The sequence below is a fragment of the Protopterus annectens genome, chromosome 7.part0, assembly GCF_019279795.1.
Source record: "Protopterus annectens isolate FY-2018-M chromosome 7.part0, PAN1.0, whole genome shotgun sequence".
Lineage (NCBI taxonomy): Eukaryota > Metazoa > Chordata > Ceratodontiformes > Protopteridae > Protopterus > Protopterus annectens.
The window spans coordinates 1,447,366,566-1,447,390,642 of NC_056739.1; the positions used below are offsets into that span (position 1 = coordinate 1,447,366,566).

At 37.2% G+C, this 24,077-nt stretch overlaps 1 protein-coding gene across 2 annotated transcripts in view; it reads left to right on the plus strand.

The window, feature by feature from the left end:
* CNTN4 (contactin 4) overlaps positions 1 to 24,077 on the plus strand; it is a 3,809,844-nt gene that overhangs the window by 3,601,584 nt on the left and 184,183 nt on the right. For both annotated transcript variants that reach the window (XM_044078010.1, XM_044078011.1), the window contains exons 16-17: positions 13,390 to 13,548; positions 13,696 to 13,845. In XM_044078010.1, coding sequence (XP_043933945.1) covers positions 13,390 to 13,548; positions 13,696 to 13,845 — 309 coding nt within the window. The remainder of the gene's footprint in view (positions 1 to 13,389; positions 13,549 to 13,695; positions 13,846 to 24,077) is intronic.

Below are 24,077 nucleotides of genomic sequence, written 5' to 3' on the forward strand. Positions count from 1 at the left end.
GAACCACGGCCATCTACTAAGGGCCTCATAGGCGGATTTATAAGATCCTTATGGATCTTAGGGATTCCAAACAATGAAGGAAACACAGGAAATGAAGTAGTCATGTAATTCAAAAGATGTTGATCTATACGCCCTTCTATAAAAAGGTCATTGATACAAGATTTAACCAAGTTATATGCACCATTCACTTCAGATCTAGAACTTATCGAATATGTTTCATCACTAAGCAATTCTTTGATTCGGTCATTGTAGTTATCTATATCGAACACTACTATGCCCCCTCCTTTATCAGGTTTACAAATCCGAATGTTCTGTGAATGGATAAACTTGATCAAATCCTGTTCGCCCTTCCCATCTGCTAACTTGTTGTTACATCGCTCCCTTGATCTAGATAGTGCTCTAAAATCCAATTCACATAATGCTTCAAAAGATTGAACCACAGGGTGTAATGGAGGGTTAAATATACAAGGGATGCAAAATAGTTGCATTCCTTCCAACCCCAAACTATTACCAAATAGTAACTGAAAATTTAATTTCCTTGTAAATAATTTAAGATCTATAATCGTTTTAGTTAAATCAAGCTGCTGTTGCAGGACATAAGTAAAACCTTTGGCTAAAAAATTAACCAAATCAGAAGAAATAGGACAAGTTGAAAAATTAAAAACCTTAAAGTCATGATTATCATTGTAAACAATAGTCGGACCAAACTTATGAACTTCAACTATAGAATTGACATCAATGTCCGAAGTATTACTACTGACATCAAGATCTAAAGGGTCCATGAATGAGACATTACAAAACCCGGAGGAACACTCGGTGAGATATGTTACCTCATTACCACGAGTGTCCTCCCTCACGGTTACTTCGTGTTCATCGCTGATCTGGTTTTGCTTTTGTTGTTGTAAAAATTTCTCTGCTGTTTTGGTCTCGCCCCAGAATGATGGAACTGCTGAAAATCCTGACTTTCAGCATGGCCAGGTTGTTGTGAGACCCTTGTATTATTATTATAGTACACACAAGGACCATTCTGTAGTCTCTCACTTCTCCTTAATATAGGTACCTCAGAATCAGTCGAAGAGTCATTAATACCAATGTTAGAAGCAACAGGCACTTGACCATCATTCCGAGATGTACCTTGTAGGTGTGTCGCGTTGGTATCTGGCTCATTAGAGACACCTCGTTGCCATACTTGAAAAGGGGGAGGTGGAGGGTACGCTAACCCTTCATTATATGCATTGATATCTCTTAATAGTTTTTTACTTTTATTGTTTTGTAACTTCGACATATGTTGGTCTATGCTTGACCGTATTCTAGCATATTCATATTTGTATCTAATAAATTCAATGTCATCGACTACTTTTTTGTCCAAGTTCAACACTGAGTCAGAGATATCACTAGCCAAAAGAGAATAGTGCTTGATCATGAGATTAAGTAACTCAAAACCCAGACGGTCGAACAGTTGTAAAAGTTCTTTATGAAACAACAAATCCTTCGCTAACCCCGTCGGGTACTGTGATCTACGTAAACCCTTAGGTATAATTTTCTGATTCAAGCACTCATTAAAATATGCAATTTCCAACTGGGTTTTTTTAAGTTTAAATAAATATGAGTCAAGCATTTTTAAATTACTTACTATATTAGGAGCAAAAGTTGACCCATTATCCAAGTTATCTGCCGTCCAATTTAAAACATCTTGTTGACCATTAGAAAAGGAAAATTTGCCCTGAATCCATGTTGCCATCGATGGAAAATCTTCCAATTGTTTTTTAGGAAAAATGGATGTTGCGCCGTTTGACAATGTACCTGGTAATCCGACTGTCTCAAGAGGTAAAGTGGGAGCAACATCCGATTGATTAACTCCTGAACACACAGTCAAAATCGGTGAAGTAGCTGGAAGCCTTTGTGCCGGGGGTGGTGTACTGTTGTCACTTTGACTATTAACAGTCAACGCCGCATACTGAGGAACACCGGAATCCAAGCCAGCTACATTGAAGGCAGCTGGTACATTCACAATCCTACTGTTCCTCTCACCGGTGTTTGCAGATATTAAGGTGTGTAACACCCACTGGTTTTGGTCGAGCTGGTCGAGGCGGGAACATATAGACTCAATCTTGGTGGATAACAAAACCAAAACATTATTTTTCGCTGACGAGAAATCATTTCCCAAAGGTGCCGTACTAGGTTCAAAAGTATCTGTCATACTTCCTTGTTGCTGAGAGGGCGGGTTGTCAAGTAGGGTCGGACTTGCAGCCATACAAACTGTTAAACTTCAAAATGAAACACAAACTAGGTAAAAACAAAAAAAGCCCGAACAAACTGGCAACCAACTCTCTTTAATACTTCCAATTAGTTTGAAGCGCTTTTCGGCTGAAACAACAGCCTTCATCAGAATGCAAAAAACACACAGACCAGCTCATTTAAATAATAAAATGCCAAAAAAGGCGCCAAAATGAAAAAAGCGATTAAACAATTAAAATACCATTACATCTTAAAATTACCTAACCCTAATATATTAAAATAAAATGTATTTCAATGTAGCTGGCTTGGATTCCGGTGTTCCTCAGTATGCAAACGGCGCAACATCCATTTTGCCTAAAAAACAATTGGAAGATTTTCCATCGATGGCAACATGGATTCAGGGCAAATTTTCCTTTTCTAATGGTCAACGAGATGTTTTAAATCGGACAGCAGATAACTTGGATAATGGGTCAACTTTTGCTCCTAACATAGTAAGTAATTTAAAAATGCTTGACTCATATTTATTTAAACTTAAAAAAACCCAGTTGGAAATTGCATATTTTAATGAGTGCTTGAATCAGAAAATTATACCTAAGGGTTTACGTAGATCACAGTACCCGACGGGGTTAGCGAAGGATTCGTTGTTTCATAAAGAACTTTTACAACTGTTCGACCATCAGGGTTTTGAGTTACTTAATCTCATGATCAAGCACTATTCTCTTTTGGCTAGTGATATCTCTGACTCAGTGTTGAACATGGACAAAAAAGTAGTCGATGACATTGAATTTATTAGATACAAATATGAGTATGCTAGAATACGGTCAAGCATAGACCAACATATGTCGAAGTTACAAAACAATAAAAGTAAAAAACTATTAAGAGCTATCAAGGCGTATAGTGAAGGGTTAGCATACCCTCCACCTCCCCCTTTTCAAGTATGGCAACGAGGTGTCTCTAATGAGCCAGATACCAACACAATACACCTACAAGGTACATCTCGGAATGATGGTCAAGTGCCTGTTGCTTCTAACATTGGTATTAATGACTCTTCGACTGATTCTGAGGTACCTATATTAAGGAGAAGTGAGAGACTACAGAATGGTCCTCGTGTGTACTATAATAATAATAATACAAGGGTCTCACAACAACCTGGCCATGCTGAAAGTCAGGATTTTCAGCAGTTCCATCATTCTGGGGCGAGACCAAAACAGCAGAGAAATTTTTACAACAACAAAAGCAAAACCAGATCAGCGATGAACACGAAGTAACCGTGAGGGAGGACACTCGTGGTAATTAGGTAACATATCTCACCGAGTGTTCCTCCAGGTTTTGTAATGTCTCATTCATGGACTCTTTAGATCTTGATGTCAGTAGTAATACTTCAGACATTGATGTCAATTCTATAGTTGAAGTTGATAAGTTTGGTCTGACTATTGTTTACAACGATAATCATGACTTTAAGGTTTTTAATTTTTCAACTTGTCCTATTTCTTCTGATTTGGTTAATTTTTTAGCCAAAGGTTTTATTTATGTCCTGCAACAGCAGCTTGATTTAACTAAAACAATTATAGATCTTAAATTTTTTACAAGGAAATTAAATTTTCAGTTACTATTTGGTAATAGTTTGGGGTTGGAAGGAATGCAACTATTTCGTATCCCTAGTATATTTAACCCTCCATTACACCCTGTGGTTCAATCTTTTGAAGCATTATGTGAATTGGATTTTAGAGCACTATCTAGATCAAGGGAGCGATGTAACAACAAGTTAGCGGATGGGAAGGGCGAACAGGATTTGATCAAGTTTATCCATTCAGAGAACATTCGGATTTGTAAACCCGATAAAGGAGGGGGCATAGTAGTGTTCGATATAGATAACTACAATGACCGAATCAAAGAATTGCTTAGTGATGAAACATATTCGATAAGTTCTAGATCTGAAGTGAATGGTGCATATAACTTGGCTAAATCTTGTATCAATGACCTTTTTATAGAAGGGCGTATAGATCAACATCTTTTGAATTACATGACTACTTCATTTCCTGTGTTTTCTTCATTGTTTGGAATCCCTAAGATCCATAAGGATCTTATAAATCCGCCTATGAGGCCCTTAGTAGACGGCCGTGGTTCTCCCACATATGCTTGTGTGAAAGTTATTGATTCTTTTTTACAAAAATGTGTTACATCTGAAGTTCAAATCTGTAAAGACTCCTGGTTATTTTTGACAAATGTGAATAAGTTGGAGTATAGTTCTGGTTACAACATGTTGACAATTGATGTAAAGGACTTATACACTTGTATTCCCCATCAAGTAGCGATAGATTGGGTCGCTTTCACGATGAGAAAGCATGAGGTTTCTAGTGACAACATTTTCTTAATTATTGAATTATTGGATTTAATTTTAACTAACAATTATTTTGTTTTCAATCAACAGTTTTATTTGCAGAAGGTAGGGTTGGCTATGGGGTTGCCTTGTGGGGCCAGCGTAGCCAACCTTGTGATGGCATATTGGGAGTCTGAGTTTGTATTTAAGAATCAATTATATGTAGATAATGTTGTATATTATACAAGATATCCTGATGATATCTTCGTTTTATTAAATGGTGAGGAACAGGTAGCTTCCAGTCTTTTAGAGCTCTTTAATTCTACAACTGAATCTTTAAAATTTACCTCTACCTTTGATAAAGAATCAATTGCATATTTGGATGTATTAATTAAGAAAAACAATGAATTGAACTGCTTTACAGTGAGAATACATAGAAAAAATACATATTCGAATATGTTTCTCCATTTTTCAAGCTGCCACCCCTTTTTTCAGAAAAGGGCAGTTGTCAAAGGACAACTTGTCAGGGCAGCTCGTATTTCTACTCAAGAAGATGATTTTAATGAGGAATGTGAATTTTTGAAATCTGCTTTTACACATAGAGGGTATCCTTTAGATTTAATTGAAGATTTAATTCAGGAAGTTAAAACTAAAAGGTTAAATCAAGTTTATGTACCTTTGTTGGCTTTGAAAATTGTTGATGCAGAATTGAATTCCCAATTTAGTGAAACTAATGGTTTGAACACGAGTTCACTAACTTCAAAGGGAGTCCGTGACGGTTTGGTTTGTAGTTTTATTACTACTTTCTATACACAGAGTTATTCTTGTGTTAACATAATCAAGAAAAATTGGGATCTGTTTAGATCGAATCAAAGTTTATTAAATAAATTGGGGGAAGGAACAAAAATAGTGTTTACACGTGGGAGGAAATTGAAAGATCTATTAGTGCACAATACAAGCACGCTTGTTAAAATACCAGGGATGGTGAAATGCGAGGCCTGTAATATGTGTAAACACATAGAGACAACTAATTCCTTTCCTGTTAATGATTATAGACATAAGTTACGAAGGATATGTAACTGTAATTCTAGGGAAATAGTATATTTGGCTAGGTGCATGAATTGTCCTGCCTTCTATGTGGGTAAGACAGAGCGGAGGCTCCGCGATAGGATATATTAGTATATTTATGGCATAAATCACAAGAAGGCAGACAATGCCCTAGCCAAACATGTTGCTTTGTATAGTAATCATTATTTTAAATTCTTGGTGATTGATTCTATATCTTGGAATCCTAGAGGAGGCCCATACGCTTTTAGATTACTTGAATTGGAATTGAAATGGAAAATTATGCTAAACGCTTGTAATGTACCTGGTTTAAATGATGCAATTTCTATCAGCAGTTTGCTGAAACTTAGGAGTTTAATTAGATAACATAATATTGTGCATTTGATGAGTATAAATGTTTTACGACCGATGTACTATTTTTCATTTTATTTTAATATATTAGGTTAGGTAATTTTAAGATGTAATGGCATTTTAATTGTTTAATTGTTTTTTTCATTTTGGTGCCTTTTTTGGCATTTTATTATTTAAATGAGCTGGTCTGTGTGTTTTTTGCATTCTGATGAAGGCTGTTGTTTCAGCCGAAAAGCGCTTCAAACTAATTGGAAGTATTAAAAAGAGTTGGTTGCCAGTTTGTTCGGGCTTTTTTTGTTTTTACCTAGTTTGTGTTTCATTTTGAAGTTTAACAGTTTCTATTGTTTCAGAAAGATGGAGTCCTGATAGGAGTTAACTAACAATTTAAAGGGGGCAGCAACATAATATTAGGTCGGGGGGGAATGGTTAGGACACTCAATATTGCTCCGGTGGTGCATTAGACTATTTAGGGTACACTTTCAAATAATAACAGGCTGTACAATGTTCACTACAAGTGAGAACATATATAGCTCATTGAGCACAGAAATATCTTATTCCAGCAGTGAGTCAGCAAGAAGTCATTGGTTGGAATGGATGTAGTGGCAAGCACAGACATAGAGTTGGCATATAACTCATTGATCATAGAAATAGCTTATTCCAGCACTGTGACAGCAAGAAGTTATTACTTGGAATGGGTGTAGCAGCTAGCACAGATACAGGGTTGATAAGTGAACCTAAATAAAATGCTAATACAGGGTGGCCTTTTCCTCTAAATAATCCTTACACATCACCAAAAACAACTGCCAAGGGTTCAGATGTAGGTAATAGAGCAGTATGAAAAAATGCAGATTTTATGAAAGCCAGCACTTGTCACTTAAATGTGAGTTTGCCACCAAAGATAACCTCAAGCTCAAACATTTTTGATGTGAATTTGATTTTGTAATCCTACAGATGTTGGAAGGGATTGCATGCTAAAGATTAAAATCTCTTGAGGGTAGCTTGGATTGGTATGGTAACCATACTGGTTGCATCTGAGGATCACCTCCAAAGGAATCCTGAACTGATACAGAGTCTTGAGGGAAGTAGAGGAATGCATGGATGTCATCAGTGTAGCAGTGGTATTGCAGCTATCTCCTTCCTCAAGTAAGATCACCCAGGGAAGCAGATATGTAGTAAGGAGGGGTAGATCCCAAGGTGGACCCTGTGGTATACCACAGTCTAGAGAGCAGAATGAGGAAGAATGAATGCTAGAGATATCTGACTATAAATGATCATAGTGGTAGGAGCAAACTGCTCTAAAGCAGTTTCTGAGATACCAGAGTAGTAGGCCAGATATTTCAGGAAGATATCATGGTCCACCACATCAAAAGCCACTGTGAGATTAAGGGGGATAAGACTAAATATAACTTTTGTTGGCTGCCATGAGTAAATCAATGAGAAGCATAGTGAGTGTTGTCTCAGTAGGGTGACGGATCTGGAAAACAGAGGGAAAGAAATTATAGAGCTTGTGATCCTTAAGATTAGAATCAAGTTATCTGTTAACCACTTTTCTACAATTTCTTGCTAATAATAGGAATATTGGACATACTGCAGTTAATGTTAAGTTTATCAGGATGTAAAGAGTCTTATTCATAAAATTATGAACAATTATTCCCATATGGTGGAACCGTAAAATCTAAAAGCTTTATAATAAAAGGAAAATAATTTTGACCAAAAGTAAGAAAATCAATCACAGAATGTTAGAATCTTTGTCACTGAAAGTAAAAACAACTCAGAAATTTAATAAAATCCACCAAAGCCAAATTTGAGGCTAAAACAAACCAAGCCAAAGACAATCACAAGGCATTCTTAGTTATGTTTCTAATGTCAAAAGGACAATGCAACAATGCAGTGAGCTGATTATGAACTATGTTACATTCACTGAGGTTGAAGGTATACAGAACCTGCTGACAGTTAAATGTAGTTCTACCTTTACCCCCACTCTTCCTGGTTCTGTCCCTCAACAAATAAGTGAAACTGGTTTGCCTCTGGTTATCATTCAAGACCAAGTCCTAAAAGTGCTATGAAAAGCTAAAAATAATGCATTGATGGGCCATGGCAATATCCTTGGATGCATCTTAAATAACATGAAGAATTATCCACACCCTTAACAACACTGTTCAATCTCAGACACCTTGCAGGTTTTGTACCAAGTGAATGGAGAAAATCTGCAGTCATTCCCCAGCATAAGAGAGGACCTTCCACAGTCCCAAGCAATTACTGACCCTTATGTCTGATTACCCTCATATGGAAAGACTTACCATGGAATTAATCAGTCATGACATAGGGATCCTCCCAACACTGGACCCATCTCAGTTTGGATTCATCAACCTGGTGGATTTTTTTGAAAATGTCACCAAAACAATGGATGAAGACAAAATAGTACACATGACATACCTCAACCTGGCCAAAGGTTTTGGCAAAATGCATCAGTCAGGCAAAGTTAAAAGTTAAATAAACTGTGAATAAACCCATATGTCACCAGCTGTATTGTCAACTGACTCACAGACAGGATGCAAGAAATGAGAATGGAGGAGTCACCTCCACAAAAAGATCATTCACCAATGGAGTCCTCAAGGGTTCTAAGCTATACCTCTATTTTTTGGCACTTACTTTTCTGAAGTAAGAGCAAATAATAAAAAGCTCTGTCTGACTAAGTTTACAGATGACTGCAAGCTAGGAGCAGCCATTGAATCCCCAAATGACTTTGCTATTCTGCAGGAAGCTTTATCCCAACATAATTAAATGGTGCCAAAATCATAGACTGAAACTAAATGCCAAAAAGTGCAATACTATACCCACGGGGAAGTCATCTTTTCCAGGGAACTATCACTTTAATAATATGCCCCTGAGAGATGGCCCAGTTGTTTGGGATTTGGGAACTTTTATGGTCAGTGATCTATCTTTTGTCCAGCATGTGTCTAATTTTGGAAGAAAAGTGTTCCTATATTGCACAGCTTATAAACAAAGGGATTGTGTCTAGCAATGTCATTTTCCCCTTTTACACAATCCTCATTAGGTCAATCATTGAATATAATATCCCTTTTTGGCATGTATCTGTCCAAACGCATGCACCAACTGGAATGCCCACAGAGATACTTTAATAAAGGAAAACATGGAGTAAACAACATGTCCTTCATGAACCAACTCAAAGTCCTGTCACTATGAACAGTATCCTACAGACTTATAAGACATGACCTCTGTCTGGCATACAAGACATCCTCCAACCCAATACTAATGGATTTACTTCACATCAGCAAGTCAAATTGCATCAGAAACATTCATTCTAGGGATATAAACTACTTCTGCAACATCAACAGAATGGTTTGGAGAGACAGGTATATCTTGCAGATGAGACTCATCATTCACATAAAGCAAAGTTCATCCCTGTTCATATTCAAGTGCAACTTGGATCTGTGGATGGGAAACAGAAACTGTACCCCAGAACTGCCCCCTGTATTACTCATGGACAGACAGTTCCTAAATGCTTTATCCCATGCATGTGTCCCCTCATGTTATCTATGGTGTGATCCCAGTTATTCTCAGTAGGGAAAATATATAATTATTGACCATGGGATGGGCAAGGCCAATCTATAATCAAATGGAATAGGTTAACTGAAGCACATGGAAAACTGGCAGGGCTTAAAATGGGCCTCAACAACAGCTAGACTTGTACTTACCTATGAACCTATTGTAAATTAACAATTGCTAAGGAAGACCAAATATTCATTTGCAGAACAGAACCCAAAAGCACAAGACAGGACATAACAAGCCTTGTGGAAAAAGGGCCAAGACTCTGATTATTTGGTTCATGATTGAAGCTAAGAAAACAAATTCAAGGTAATCAGGCAAATCAAAATCTGACCAGTACATAAACGTATTGCTTACCAGATCAAAGCCATTTTCAGGAGGCAATAAGGACACAACAAGCCTGATGTAAACAAGCTTGCCGAAAAGAACCAAGAAACATATTCTCATTCCTCTAATGAAAACATCCTCTGACTGGTGAGACAAGCGGGGCTGCTTAATCTCACAACAAGCATAAAAAGTGATACCAGTCAGCAGTGCACAGTAGAAATCTCCCTGGGCAGCAAACACAATTTTTTTGGATGAATTTTATGATTTGCGCAAAGAACAGTGCTTGTCTATTCAAGTCTTCCCTCTAAGAGATGGTAAAAACAGTCAGTATTAAGCACTCAAAATTTCATGCAGTCCTGCAAAAACATTGAAGATTTTAGCTGAACTAGGGCTCTTGAACTACAAGTTGGACCAGATGAAGAGATTCAGAGAAGTCAAAACTGAGCTGTTGGCAGGGATTAGGTCATCACTGTATTTATCACTGATCTTCACAATAAGTTCATTCAGGGCAAGAAAGATGATCTAAGCAGTGGAAGGCTGTTAATATTTGTACTTTACTAACTCAAGTCTAATGGGTGACAGCCAGGTGACCTTCACTGCAAAAATGTGCCACATAACAGCCAGATCACGAGAAAAGTTTGGCCACTTTGTCAGTGAATGACATATCTAGCTGGTAAATTAAGTCCACAGTATGTCCACAGTATGCCCAAAGTAATGAGTAACAGAGGTAATCACATGAACAAATCTTAATCTCATCATAATCAAAAATAATTATTTCACAAAAGTGATGTAATTTCAATCCAGATGTTAAATTAGTGAAACTTGAGGTGACTAACAGCTCCAGGAAATCTTCAAGGAACACCCTCACTCAGCCAAGTGTACCAAAAACATACTTGAATGAGATGAATATTCTATCTTCAGCTTTAAATAAACACAGCAGGAAAAACATGGTTACACTGTCCCAGAGCCTTTCTAAGTGCATGTTATAAATAATGAAGAACCCAGGGCAAAGCTTCTGCCAAAACTGGACTAAAATTATCAAGGCAAGTCATCACTATAACTGCCAGTTCATATGAATGCTTCAGACTGACTGTACTTACTGTACATCATATGGGTATAGATGAAGGGCTAACATGGACCTTCTTTCAGCTCACAGATATTTCTTTGGACAACAGGTATGTCCTGCTGGATCACAGGGCTACAATAGCAAAGTTTTTTTTTTTGTCCCTTGGAGTATAATGATAGGGCTACCATAGCTCTGGCTTATTATTTGGGGGCCACATGACCCATGGAACCTAGCCACCACCCCAATTTTAATTTAATTTCTTTTTTTTGAGGGTGAGATTTTCTCTGATGCTTGACAGAGATATGTCTTAGTAGAAGTACACACCAGATTTCTGCAGAATGTCTAGATTTTTATCTTTTATTTTTGGCTTGTTCTGCCAAATCACTGAGGATTGAAGTTGCTAAATCGTGTCATACATTTGAGTTTCAATCTTCATATCATTCAGAAATCCTATTATTGTAGCAACTTTCTAAGTTTGTAAGAGCAAGATTTAAAATCTACTCCTGTTTTTGAGCCTCTGTCCCCCCATTAATTTAGGCTTTGCCCAGATTTCTTGCACTAAATGCTAGAGAGGTGTGGCATGAATAAGAGTAAAAGAAACCAACAACAGGTAGAAAATAATAAATGTAAACATATACAAATGATAAGTAACAAAATTGTATATTATTACTGAAGATGACTAAAATACTAAAAACCTATATACATCAGTGCAAAGACAGGTTATATAACTAATAAACAAACTGTAAAAACGAAGACAACTGTAAACAGTAGATCTTAAGGGTGATAGTAATAATGTAAATAATACAAGTGAAACAATAACACAGTGACTATAAATGCTAAAATGAGGATGATTAATTCAAGTGTACATCACAGAACTGGTAGATAAAACTGAAATATGAATAAAACTATAGCAGCACATTATGAATTTAGCAAACTAAATGGCACATTTCTGAAGTAAAAATCATAGTACAAGCTAAACTGTGAGCTGTATATCACCTGCTGTAGTGACACTAACTGCACCTAGTTGGTATATTATCTACATGTAACATGTTCAATGACATACACTTGGGCAGTGGATCCTTACTCCACCCCACTGACAGATAGCAGTACAGACAGACAGACAGAAACTCTGAGTGCTTGATTCCAAAAGTACTGGGCAAAACTGCAGATCATGTCTCCTAACAGGTAAATGTTATGCTGTCTTGTTTGAGATCACACACTTATGGTGAAATAACCTGTGGGAAGTGTAATCCTATTTAGGCAGTTTGGAGTTACAGTCATCCTATGTAAGACAGCAGGTTTATTTCAGCTTCAAGATTCAGCAGTGTCTGCTGTCCCATACTGTTGTAGTTAAATACGTTACATATTGATAATCAATAATATACTATTCAAATTATTCATATTGTGACAAATAGTGAAAGCAACCAACACCAAAATCTGTTTGACTCCATCTCAACAAAGCAAGAACTGTATAATGATGATGATGAGGCATAAGCTTCTTTGTATGCTGTTAGGTAATGGTAGAGTGCACTTCTGAATGAATAAAGTTGGGGGTACTACAGCAAGGGATGCTGGGGAGATTCCCCGATCAGTCCTTATACCACCAGGAATATGCAAGGTTCACTATGGACTTTCACTGTCAGTCCTTACACCACCACGAATATGCAAGGTTCAGTACAGACATTCACTGCCAGTCTTTACATCACCACTCTTTTTCCAGCATAAACTGTCCCCTACCACATATCCCAATTAGTAGTAATCCCACCCTGAAGAAAGCTCCAACCAAAACAGGGCAGACATTTCTACTCATAGTGGTGGAGAGCCAAGCTACACATATAAAGAATAAAGAGTGGTGTATATCAGAAATTGTAGGGCTTGCCTAGTGGAAGACCCTTATATATGCAGTGGATATACTATGTTCTGACACCTTCTTTATGTTTGTAAATCAGGTGGAACACCCTTATATATGCAGTGGATATACTATGTCCTGACACCTTTATGTTTGTAAATCAGGTGGAAGACCCTTATATATGCAGTGGATATACTATGTCCTGGCACCTTCTTTGTTTGTAAATCAGTAAGTTCTGCTCCCTCATTATACTTGCCTAGACAGGTACTGCATTATCATATACTGTGCACATTTATTTATAATGAAACTGAGTACATGTTCTGACTTACTACCCTGACTGAAAGTTCATACTCTGTGAATTGCTTATTAGGATCTTTATTGTCTCAATAGATGTCAGTTACATTGTCAGAATGCAAACTCCTTGAATGTTTAATACATCCGTAATAGTATCACAAATGTCTAGTAAATTATATTGTGTTGTTTCATGTTACAATAAAAAATAAGGTCTGAACAAAACAGCAGACAATTTCCATTGCCATTTTGTACATGAGTACTAAATCTCTCTTTGGAATCAATAAACGTTACCTACTTTCTGTTTTTTAGGCCCTCCAGGTCCACCAGAAGCAGTAAAAGTTGTTGAAATTACTGACAATACGGCTCGAATATCCTGGAGACCAGGAGTGACTAATAATAGTCCTATTACCACATACACAGTCCAAGCAAGAACTCCATTTTCTGTGGGCTGGCAAGCTGTTTCAACAGGTAAATGTAGTAATAATTTGTAAACTAAAGTCACTATTACAGTATAAGATAATGACAGAATTTGCTTCAATAGTTCTGTGCTCATTTTTACAGAATACTTCAGGAACATATCAATTAACCCTAAATGCAAATTCATTGTGTGTTTAGTTCCAGAGGTTATTGATGGAAGCACCTTCTCAGCAGTGGTTGTAGGACTGAACCCTTGGGTTGAGTATGAATTCCGAGTCATTGCCAACAACAACATTGGCATTGGAGAAGCCAGTAAGCCCTCCAAAACATTAAGAACTGTAGAAGCACGTAAGTAATACCAGATGCATATACAATAACCCAATAATTTTACATGTACATGGAAAGTTAAAATGTATTATTGTCAGCTTATAAAGTCACCATCCTGATTGCTGTCTTCTTGATCAAAATGCTGTAATTACTGTCCAGTCATTTTCCAAAATAGAAAACACTCTAACAATGTATTTATATGTTTTATTTTTATTTGTAGACTGGCTGGGTGGAATGGACCAGGGACCTTTTCCAGTTAAGACTCAGGTGCCAAAGTATAGTATGATTAGCAGTTCACATGGTATAAGAATTGCACTTGCAAAAAATGCATACACAGATAAACAGAATAGCAGAAAAGAATTAAAGAGCATCCATCATAACAAATAATTAAATGTGCCAACTAACAGAAGATTAGATAATCTAAAAATAAAACTTCAAAATGAAATGAAGCCATTATTTTAGAGAGCTTACTAATCCAAAGACCAAAACATATATATGAAAAAAATGAACATCTGCAAGAATACAAATGTTAAAATAGGACTGCATATAGGAATCTGTATCTGTTTTATTGCACACACACACACACACACACACACACACACACACACACACACACACACACACAGACAGACAGACAGACAGATAGATAGATAGATAGATAGATAGATAGATAGACAGATAGATAGACAGATAGATAGACAGACAGACAGATAGATAGATAGATAGATAGATAGATAGATAGATAGATAGATAGATAGATAGATAGATAGATAGATTTAGGTGTAGATATATTCATATTTAACCTTTGCAGAATATGACTCGTATCTGATCAGAGTACATATTTACAGTGTTTTACTCCTGGCAGACCAGAGAAGGTTCAGAAATATGAATTTGTTAGTGGATTAAGATAGTATATGGTTTGTAGTTTGTAATTATAGATTAATAGAGAAGCAACGTAGATGTTTATTCAACTTTTGATCACAAAGCAGCCCCACATTTGGGTCTCCTGTAGGTGCTGAAGTAATTTTTTTGTAGAACATTTAATAGTTACTGATTTTTCTGATGTTGAGGAAAAAGATGGTTCTAGCAAGAATGAGCCGTCTTGTGGAATCTTATTTCACAAGAAAGCATGCATGACACTAATACATTACAAATGGCTAGAATTCACAAAACTGTTAATTTATTTTATGATACTGTTGGAAGTTGGGGTTGGCATAATGGTTAAGGTCCTTACCTCAAAGTCACAAAGTACAAGGTTTGATTCTGACCATGGGTTATTGGCTAAGCTTAAAATTATACTTCAGGGCAATTAGCCTAGTATTCATCTATGATTTAACCATAAATTCACCCTGGAACAGTAAATTCACCCCAGGGGTTCCAACTGTATCCCTCTTAGATCAGGGAAATAGGTGCTGATTCAATGGCTCTTCGTAAAAGCCACTGTTGGGAACAAGGGTTATCTTCGCTAGGCTTCTAAAGGCCCTAGGGCCATTGACCTAGTAACCTCCTATGAAAAGTAATCTCTAACAGCTTTTCACAAAATGGTTTATATATTAATTAATATATATATATATATATATATATATATATATATATATATATATATATATATATTCAGAGAATGGCTTTTCTTTAGTGACTCTTGTTAAGTAAGAGTCTGTTCCAGCACAAAAGCCTGCTGTTCCTTATAGTCAACATTATGTTCTCTCTTCATTAAAGTTTATCTAACATATTCAAATGCCCTGAAGTTCTGAACTATCAGATGCCATACAAAATAGATTCAGTGGTAAATATATGTTTAATGTCCAAGGATGTTTTACTTCCATTTGAAAACATCAGGCTATTTCTTCAAACCCATATTTCAGATGCTTAAAATCTTATCATAATAAGAAAACTGAACAGCAATCCATGGGTACAGTGTCAATAATCTGTAAAGATTAATTTAATAATGAACTAGAAGACAAACTTGAAATGAAATAATGAATTATGTATCAAAACTTGTCTTGAAGTTGAAGGCAAACACTAAAGTAATCAGCAATGCTAATGTAATTCGTAGATGTCTGTTACTCATGTCTTTGTAATGCTTTGCTTGAGTTATAACAACGTACATTCCTGAACAAGGCACATCAGAGAATTTATAGTGAGAAAAATTGATACTTGCAATGTCATGTTTGCATTTAAATGAGTCTGTCTACACAAATGATTGTTTAGTATTACTGGTGCAAAATAATTGACATGCCTGTGCATAAAATTAATGAATGCCATTTTTAAATGAACTGCATACTTCTAAAGCAAATGCAGGGCAGTGTTTATCCTGCTAAGCTACAAAACTGACATTTCATTTCATATTATTATGCTACAGGGAATTCGAACTCTTTAATGCCTTAGAAATACTGATAAGTCTCATAAAAGCAGTGCTTTATGCATATTGTATCCCAAATATAATGAGATATGTACCGCATATAGGTGTTTAATATCACATACTATAGTTTTAGTTACTGATTAATAAAGAAAACATCTTACCTTGCTATGGTAAATATTAGGAATCTAGCCAATTCTTTAGAAATATTGGAATTTAACAAGATTGCAATGGCTTATCATAAAGAAATGAGCTAGGTGCTTAAATTCCTTAACACTTCAAATGAAGAATGCATTTAGAGTTCAGTGTTTCCATGTATATATCCATGTGATCTTAACCAGCTGTTCAGTCTTTCCATGTGTATCCATTTGACCTTGACCAAGTTTAATAATTATTAGAGTCTAATAAGTAAAGGGACCCAAACAGGAATGTTTACCTAACTTTAAGTATATATATAAAAGTGTTATCAAGTCATTGTCCTAGCATCAATTGTTTGAGCTCTACCTACATTTTTCCATGCACCATGCAGTGCACTGTAATTTCTGTTCAGATGGCAAAGCAGTCTAACTGAATTAAAATTATTGTGCGCTGATTAAAAGTTAGTGAACATGATACAGAGATGGTGGATTGCATTTACTTTCTATTTATCCATCTCTATCAGGCTTCATCGATGCCTTCAAATTTTGCAGACTGCAAGCATTTTTAAAGCAACAGTGGTACACTTGGAAGACACAAAATGTTTGCTTTACTCAAGGAGTTTATTAGAATATGAGGACAGCAACTTTGTATATAATAATACAGCTGAAAAATATGGTATTGCTTGAGTAGTCAATGAACCTTAATTATAAGGATGCATCTTATACAGATGGAGTTTGGTATGCTTATGATAGAGTAGGGTGTGACAGTAATCTTTGATTCCTGAAATAAATGTATGGACAGTTAGCACAGAGAATTAAGATTATGAGCTGATATGGAGCTGTTTCCTGTATGCCAGGGTTTGACTTTCTCAGCCTAAGTTTGCCTACTGTGTGATTCTGAGCAAGTCATTTAACTACAGTGTTCACTGGGGTATTTGTGAAACTGGGCTAAGCTTCTCAGTGGTATCCTAGACCTCATGCCTAATAACTACCTCTTAAATTTATAATATACTAAAGTTTAGTCAGAGATTGAAAGGAGAATGATGTATTTCTAATAAAAGCACTGACATCTCAACTAATGATAATAACACAACAGTGCTAGTTTAATTACAGACAGCAGCAAGGTTTAGGGTCAGCTGATGGTGAGCATGATGGAGAAATGGGATTCATAGGTTCATAGGTTCATAGGTGTGTACTAGGCTAATGGCCCTGGAGCCTTTACAAGCCTAACCCATAGGATCACCCTGGCATCATGCCAACTGACCTTAGTTCCCAGTGCCTCTATCAAGTACAGCCTCTGGAGTGATCCCGGGGTGAACTTTCTATTGCCAATCCACTCATCAAGATTTCTCTTGAAGAGGGCCAGTGAGGTGCTCTGCTTCACATGTAAGGGAATTCTATTCCAGAGCTTGGGCAGTCTCTGGGTTATTAACCTGTCCCTCCAGCATGTTCTGTTGAGTGTGGTAATGAAGTCAAGGTCTCTGGAGTGTGTGGTGCAGAGGGATTGGGATTTCTTTAGATGTAGCGTTTATAACAGAGCTGGGTCAGACATGGCTTTGTAAGTCAAGCAGAGATCACCTCTAAGTAGGCAATATGAGACAGAGAATAGTTGAGTGTTTTTAAGTCTGTCCATATAGGACAAATGTTTAAGGCCTAGGATCCTCTTTGTGAGATACTTTTGTGGCCTCTCCAGTTGTTGCAGGTGTTTAGCGAGGTACATGCCAAATGGGGCATTGTACTCAATGATTGGCCTAATGAGGGAAGAGTAGAGGGAGACAATGACCTCTTTCTTCCTGGATGCAAAACCCTTAGTAATGAGATGTGCCAAATAGAAGGATCTTCTGACCACAGTGGTAATGTGGTGGTCAAAAGAGAGGTTGCTGTCAACCTGTGTTTCTAGATCTCTTATAACTCTTTCTGTGTTCAGAGGACTACCATCAATGTGGTAATTCATGAGAACTGAGTTTTTCCCAAAGCAGATGATGACACATTTTTTAGCATTGAGCTTAAGGCCATGGTTCTGACACCAGTAGTTGGTCTCAGTGAGGCCTTTCTGTAGGATGTCAACATCACTTGGGGAGTTAATAATAGCTCCCAACTTGCAATTGTCTGCAAACTTTGTCAGTCAGAGTCCCTTCGTGCTGGCCTGGACATCAGAGAAGTAGATACCAAACAGGAGAGGACCCAAGACCGAACCTTATGGGACTCCACTCGTGACTGGTTGGCAGCCTGACTTGGAGTCAGCTACGGTCACACTGTGGGTTCTACCTGTGAGCCAGTTTGCAACCCACCTAGTGATATAGGGTTTGATGCCTAGCTTAGTGAGTTTTTCTATTATTCCCGAGTGGGGCATAGTATCAAACGCCTTGGCCAGATTAAGTTAGGCTGTATGAACCGCCTTGCCTTCATCCACAGCTCTGGTGAATGAATCAAAAAAATTGACCAAGTTGTGCAGGCATGATCTACCCTTCACAAAATCAAACTGTGTGGGATCCAGAGTTTGGAGATTCCCTATAGCCTTGTTTATTAGGTCCATGATGATGCAACCCATAGCTTTGCATATCACACTTGTCAGGCTAATTGGGCAATAGTTCCCAAGGTCTGTAGTTGCTCCTCCTTTGTGGAGAGGGATGACTGTAGCAGTGTGCCATTGGGTAGGGACAAAGCCTGAGGTGAAGCTGTGATTCAATATAATGCTATTATCAGGTTTATGAAGGACTGAATTCTACAAAGAATTTACTGGCTTGTTTTCTGCTATTTTGTGATACACAATTCTTCAAAGCAGCCATTAGCTACTCCATTTAAATAGAGTGCCTAGCATTCTTTGCTTCTGAACACTTACACTGCTCTCTGTAGTTTTAGCAACCTGCTTATTCACTTTAGTTCCTCTCTTTTATTGGACAACAGTAATCTGTATATCAGATATTCCATTTGGCTGCATCCTTTAGCCATTATATTGTTACTTAGGGCTCTTTTCCATTTGCTTTTCTTTATGAAGATTTATCATAAGTTAAATGACTGATAATGTTCTATTCACATCATTTAAATTATTCCGTAAGTGCTCTTAGGGCCTTATGAAATGATTATTTTAACTTGGCTGATTAAGATAGCTCATTAGTTTTCCTGAAATTTGGCGTGTACACTGGCTCAGTAGCTGATCGCTATGGAAATTCTTGAATCTCTTCTACCTTCTCCTCTCATATACAGCTAGCAGGTAACTTGAAATGTCATGGTCTTTCTTTTTTGGGTGTCTTCTGGTACTCCAAAGCCAGAGGTAAATGGCACTTGCAGTAATTTATATCAAGGATTAGCACTATGCTGAAAGAGGTAAAAGGAAATGCCCCTTCCCACATGTCTAAGCCTATGATTACTGTTTGACTAGTCTGAGCTCAATGATTCATATAAATCCAGACCACCTCATTGCTAACAATGGCATTTTCCTTCTAAACATTTGCAAAGTGGTATCATCATTAGTGGGTAGACTGTGTGCTGTGCCAACTTATATACATAAATGCAATGAGTATATGTAATGTGAATGATCAATTTAACGCTGAACTTAATTTGTTCCTGACCATTTCTGGTCAATAGCTGAAGCCATATCTTCTTGATGATAAGATTATAGTTTAAGGTTAAAAAAATCTTTAGAAATGACTATATTCACAAGGGATATGGCATTGTAGCCATTGCAGCAAAAAAAAAAAAAAAATGGCCTGGATTGATCACTCAAGAACAAACAATTGCTGACAGTCAACATGCAGGAATTTAGTTGCTGTAAATGTCTATGTAGGTGCTATAAGATAAAAGATTATCCAGAGTCTGTAACTTCCAAATCAGAAAAACATGTTTAGCCTTTTCAAGGAAAATATAAAGTCTAACTACTTATATTACTTGGTAACTTAAGTTGCAATTGGATACCTGCACAAAACACATTGTTCCAACTGCAGACAGCTGTTTGGCCAAGACTTGCTGATCTCTTTTCCTGTGAGAGCTTAACGGATAGTTATCTTCCTTGCATGTAATATTATTTTTGCTGCTATTATTTTCTTGAACTTTGTGTAGGGCCATAAGACCAGACATGGGTTTTAACAGGTCAGTGGTGAATTTGCTGAGGTCCAGTAAGGCAAAGCATAATAGGGTTAGAGTCAGTAATGTGATGAGAGATTATCTTGACATTTGGAGGGTGTTCCTAGAACATTTTAACGGGGTGGCAATGTGACAGGATGTCTGAATGTCATTTGATCTTCAGCAGTATACAGATGCAGCTGTGGGGTTGAGTGTAGGACCATGTGGGCAAGGAAAGTAGTTTGCTGTGAGTTGGCCTAAGGAGTGGCCAGAGAAAGTGAGGGAGGATATTACTTTTTTCGAACTAGTACCAATTTGCGTGGCAACTGTGATGTAGAAGGAAGTTTCTCGAACAGAAAAGTGTTTTTTTTTTCATTCTGACAATGAGGTGGTTATTCAGGTTTTGTATAAAAAATGGGCTAGGTCCATTTATTTTCAGGCATTAAACAAGAAATTGGTTTTACAGTGTTTGAACATTAACTTTTCATTAATTCCTAATTTTATGCCTGGCAAATTGATTATAGTGGCTAATAGTTCAGCAATTGTAGGCCACGTCCACATAGAAAAGCTGTAGCAATGATTTGGCTGCTTTTCCTGTTTTTGTTAGATAGTTAACTCTGCATGATTGATGTTGGTCAGATGGTCTCCCTGCTAGTTACCGATGGCAGTTTGGGGAGGCTATGAGTATGCTTAGACTACACTTAGAGTTGGGTACAACTGCAAAGTTTTCAGGTAAAGATTAAAGATAAAAATTTAGATACAAAATTCTCTTATGTAAATACTTGACTGCTTTGTATAAATATTGTGTTTTTTGTCAAATCAAGTAAGCTCTCTATTTTGTTTTTACTCATGCCGTATTAACAGGTTTTTTATTTTTGATCCTTGTACTATATCTCATTGATGTATGTACTTAAAACTTTTAACTGCAATATTGATTTTGATGTTACTGTTTTTTTGGAGCTTTTCTCCACGTGTCTCCACTGAAAATGGGCCTCAAGCCCAGTTGGACTAATCCACTTAGCAAATGTCAATAAATAAATAAATAAAATAAAGTGGATTGGGCAAAACATTGGCTGATACTTAGAATGCTAAAAGGGTAGCAAAGGCTGAAGTGGTTAACTACTGATAATCATTTGCCACTAGTTAGGCAGTTATTGTGGTATTTCTTTGCGTTGTCAGCATCGGCAGATGAATACATGTTGTGGACAATGCTGTTGGTTTTCCAGTATAAAGGTGCTATTAAAGTTACTGGACTGGTTTGTCAGTTGATTGGGGTAGATGTTTGTATGACAGACAATGTGGTGTTAATTTGGTTAAGGTTTTCCAAAATGGACTAATCAGGTGAAGGCCCACAGATAGTCCTATCTAGTAATAGGGAGAAATGGTGTCCTGTTCAGTGGGATTCATCATGGCTGAGATTGTCTGCTAGAGATGACAGGTTATTGTTTTTTTTTTTACATCTGTCAGGTATTCTAGTGTCGGTGAGACAGTTTGAACTAGTGCAGAAAAAAGCATTGATTACTCAATGCATTGCAGCTGATAGATATATTTGCATTCTTTTTGGATTGGCAGTTCTTCTGATCCTGCATACGAAGGTAAGTCTATTGATTTCATTAAAAGGAAGGGTAGATGGGTATCTAATGCATATAGAGCTGATATAAGATAACTGGATGCTTTGGTAGTAGAGTGATGTGCGTATTTTATTGTTTGATTTGCATGGCAGCAGTGACTACTTATTGTAGGCATTCATGTTTATATTAGGTGGTAAAGCAAATTGCTCTTAGACCTGGGGGTCATTTTCTTGGCCTTGACCTTAAACATTAGGAAATCTGCTGGAAAGGATTAGGAGTATTGCATTAATCACAGCTTCTATATGTGGTGAATGATCTGTGATTGAACTGTACAGGTTTGAATATAATTAAAGTTCATCTGGCGGAATGATTTGGGAGTTATCCTTAACCATAAACAGCTGTCATCGATAATTAAGGATTTCTTATTATTCAAGCAAAGGTTTCCTGGTGTACTGATTGTTTCATCTGCTATCATACCAGAGATGACCTGGAGAGGGAGTAGTTGCGATAGGTATGATTGAGGTTGAAAAGCATTTTTTTAATAGGATCATAGGAAGTTACTAGGCTATTGCCCTGAGGCCCTTACAAGCCTAGTCAAAAATGTAGCCCATGTTCCAACAAGTCAGCACCCTATGCCACTGTCCAGCAGGGACACTGGTGGAATCCCAGGGGTGTGTTTTCTGTTCCCCATCCAGTTATCCAGGTTGCGCTTAAAAAGGGTTAATGATGTACTCTGCTTTACATGGAGAGGAAGTTTATTCCACAAAAGGGGGAGTCTCTGGGACACAAATCTGTCCTGCCAACAAGTCCTATTGATGTCACAGACCAGGTTGAGGTCACGCGTGTGGGTTACTTGAGTGGATCTTGACTTGCGGATATGCAGCAGTCCCATCAGGGCAGGGTCTGAGATTGCTTTGTATGCTAGACAGAGGTCACCTCTGAGGAATCTGTAAGAGACTGAGTAGAGGGACAGGGCTTTTAGCCTATCTGTGTAGGGTAGATGTTTGAGACCCTGGATTCCCCGGGTGAAGAAATACATTTGGCCAACATCATCTACTTCTAGCTATTTAATGTGTGATGGCCCTGTGTCATAGTACTACATATCACTGTCCATTAATAATATTTTGTTGTACATGCCCATGCATGTCATTCTCTATGTGTACATGACAGGTGTGCTCTCTCATCTGATACATGATACCTGCACCTCAGCTCTGCCCTACATCATCTGCATTTCATATGGATTAGTCTTCAGGTATTAAATATGTCACCACTTAGTCCATCTGCTAAAAGCAAACTATCTTAAAATCCCCATTGTCCAGAACAATCTCTCTATGTGTAGTGACAAGTTCATTGATCCTCACCATACAATCTAGTGTTTTTATGCATTTCTGAAATTACTGGACCACATTCAACTGAATAACAAATAATGGTCTTAGATTTCATCCATGGTCATGTGCCACAATAGTATTGCACACATCTTGTCCATGACAATGCAGGGGAACTCTAAAAAATAATGATATCACCCCAGCTTTAGTATATTTATCAATGTATGTTTAGTAGTCTTTCATATCCATTGCTGAACAGGATCCCATGGGATCTTCCAATAAAGTCTCATGCTACCTCATGCTAAATACTTATTGGCCTTGGTTAGTTTGGCAAAGTTCAGAATAAAACTGTGACAAAATTTAATAACCTTGATTCCTCCTTTACTCCTCTTACAGTACCTTGCCTTGATGTATGTTGCATAACTACTTTCAGATAAAATGACTGCCTGTCTCAGATGAACCTTATGAGGACTAAATTGGCAACATCATTTCCTGAAAGCTTGAAAAACTTGCAAAGCCCCACTGTGTTAGTTTTAGACAATATTGCCACCCATATTGTCGGAAATAAAAATGCCATCCATATACTGTAATGTGGTGCTACTTACCCTTCTGCAGTAACCATGATTCCAGCCTCTGTCAGTGCCTTAAGACAGCAAGATGGGCAAATGTGAAATTCTAGAACGTGGCAACATATTAGTGTAGCAGACAATTGTTCTACTACACTGTCATTGCTTATACCTTTTTATCTCTGAATCATGCTTAATGTAGATATTTTTTAATTTCTGTCAGTTGCCTATCA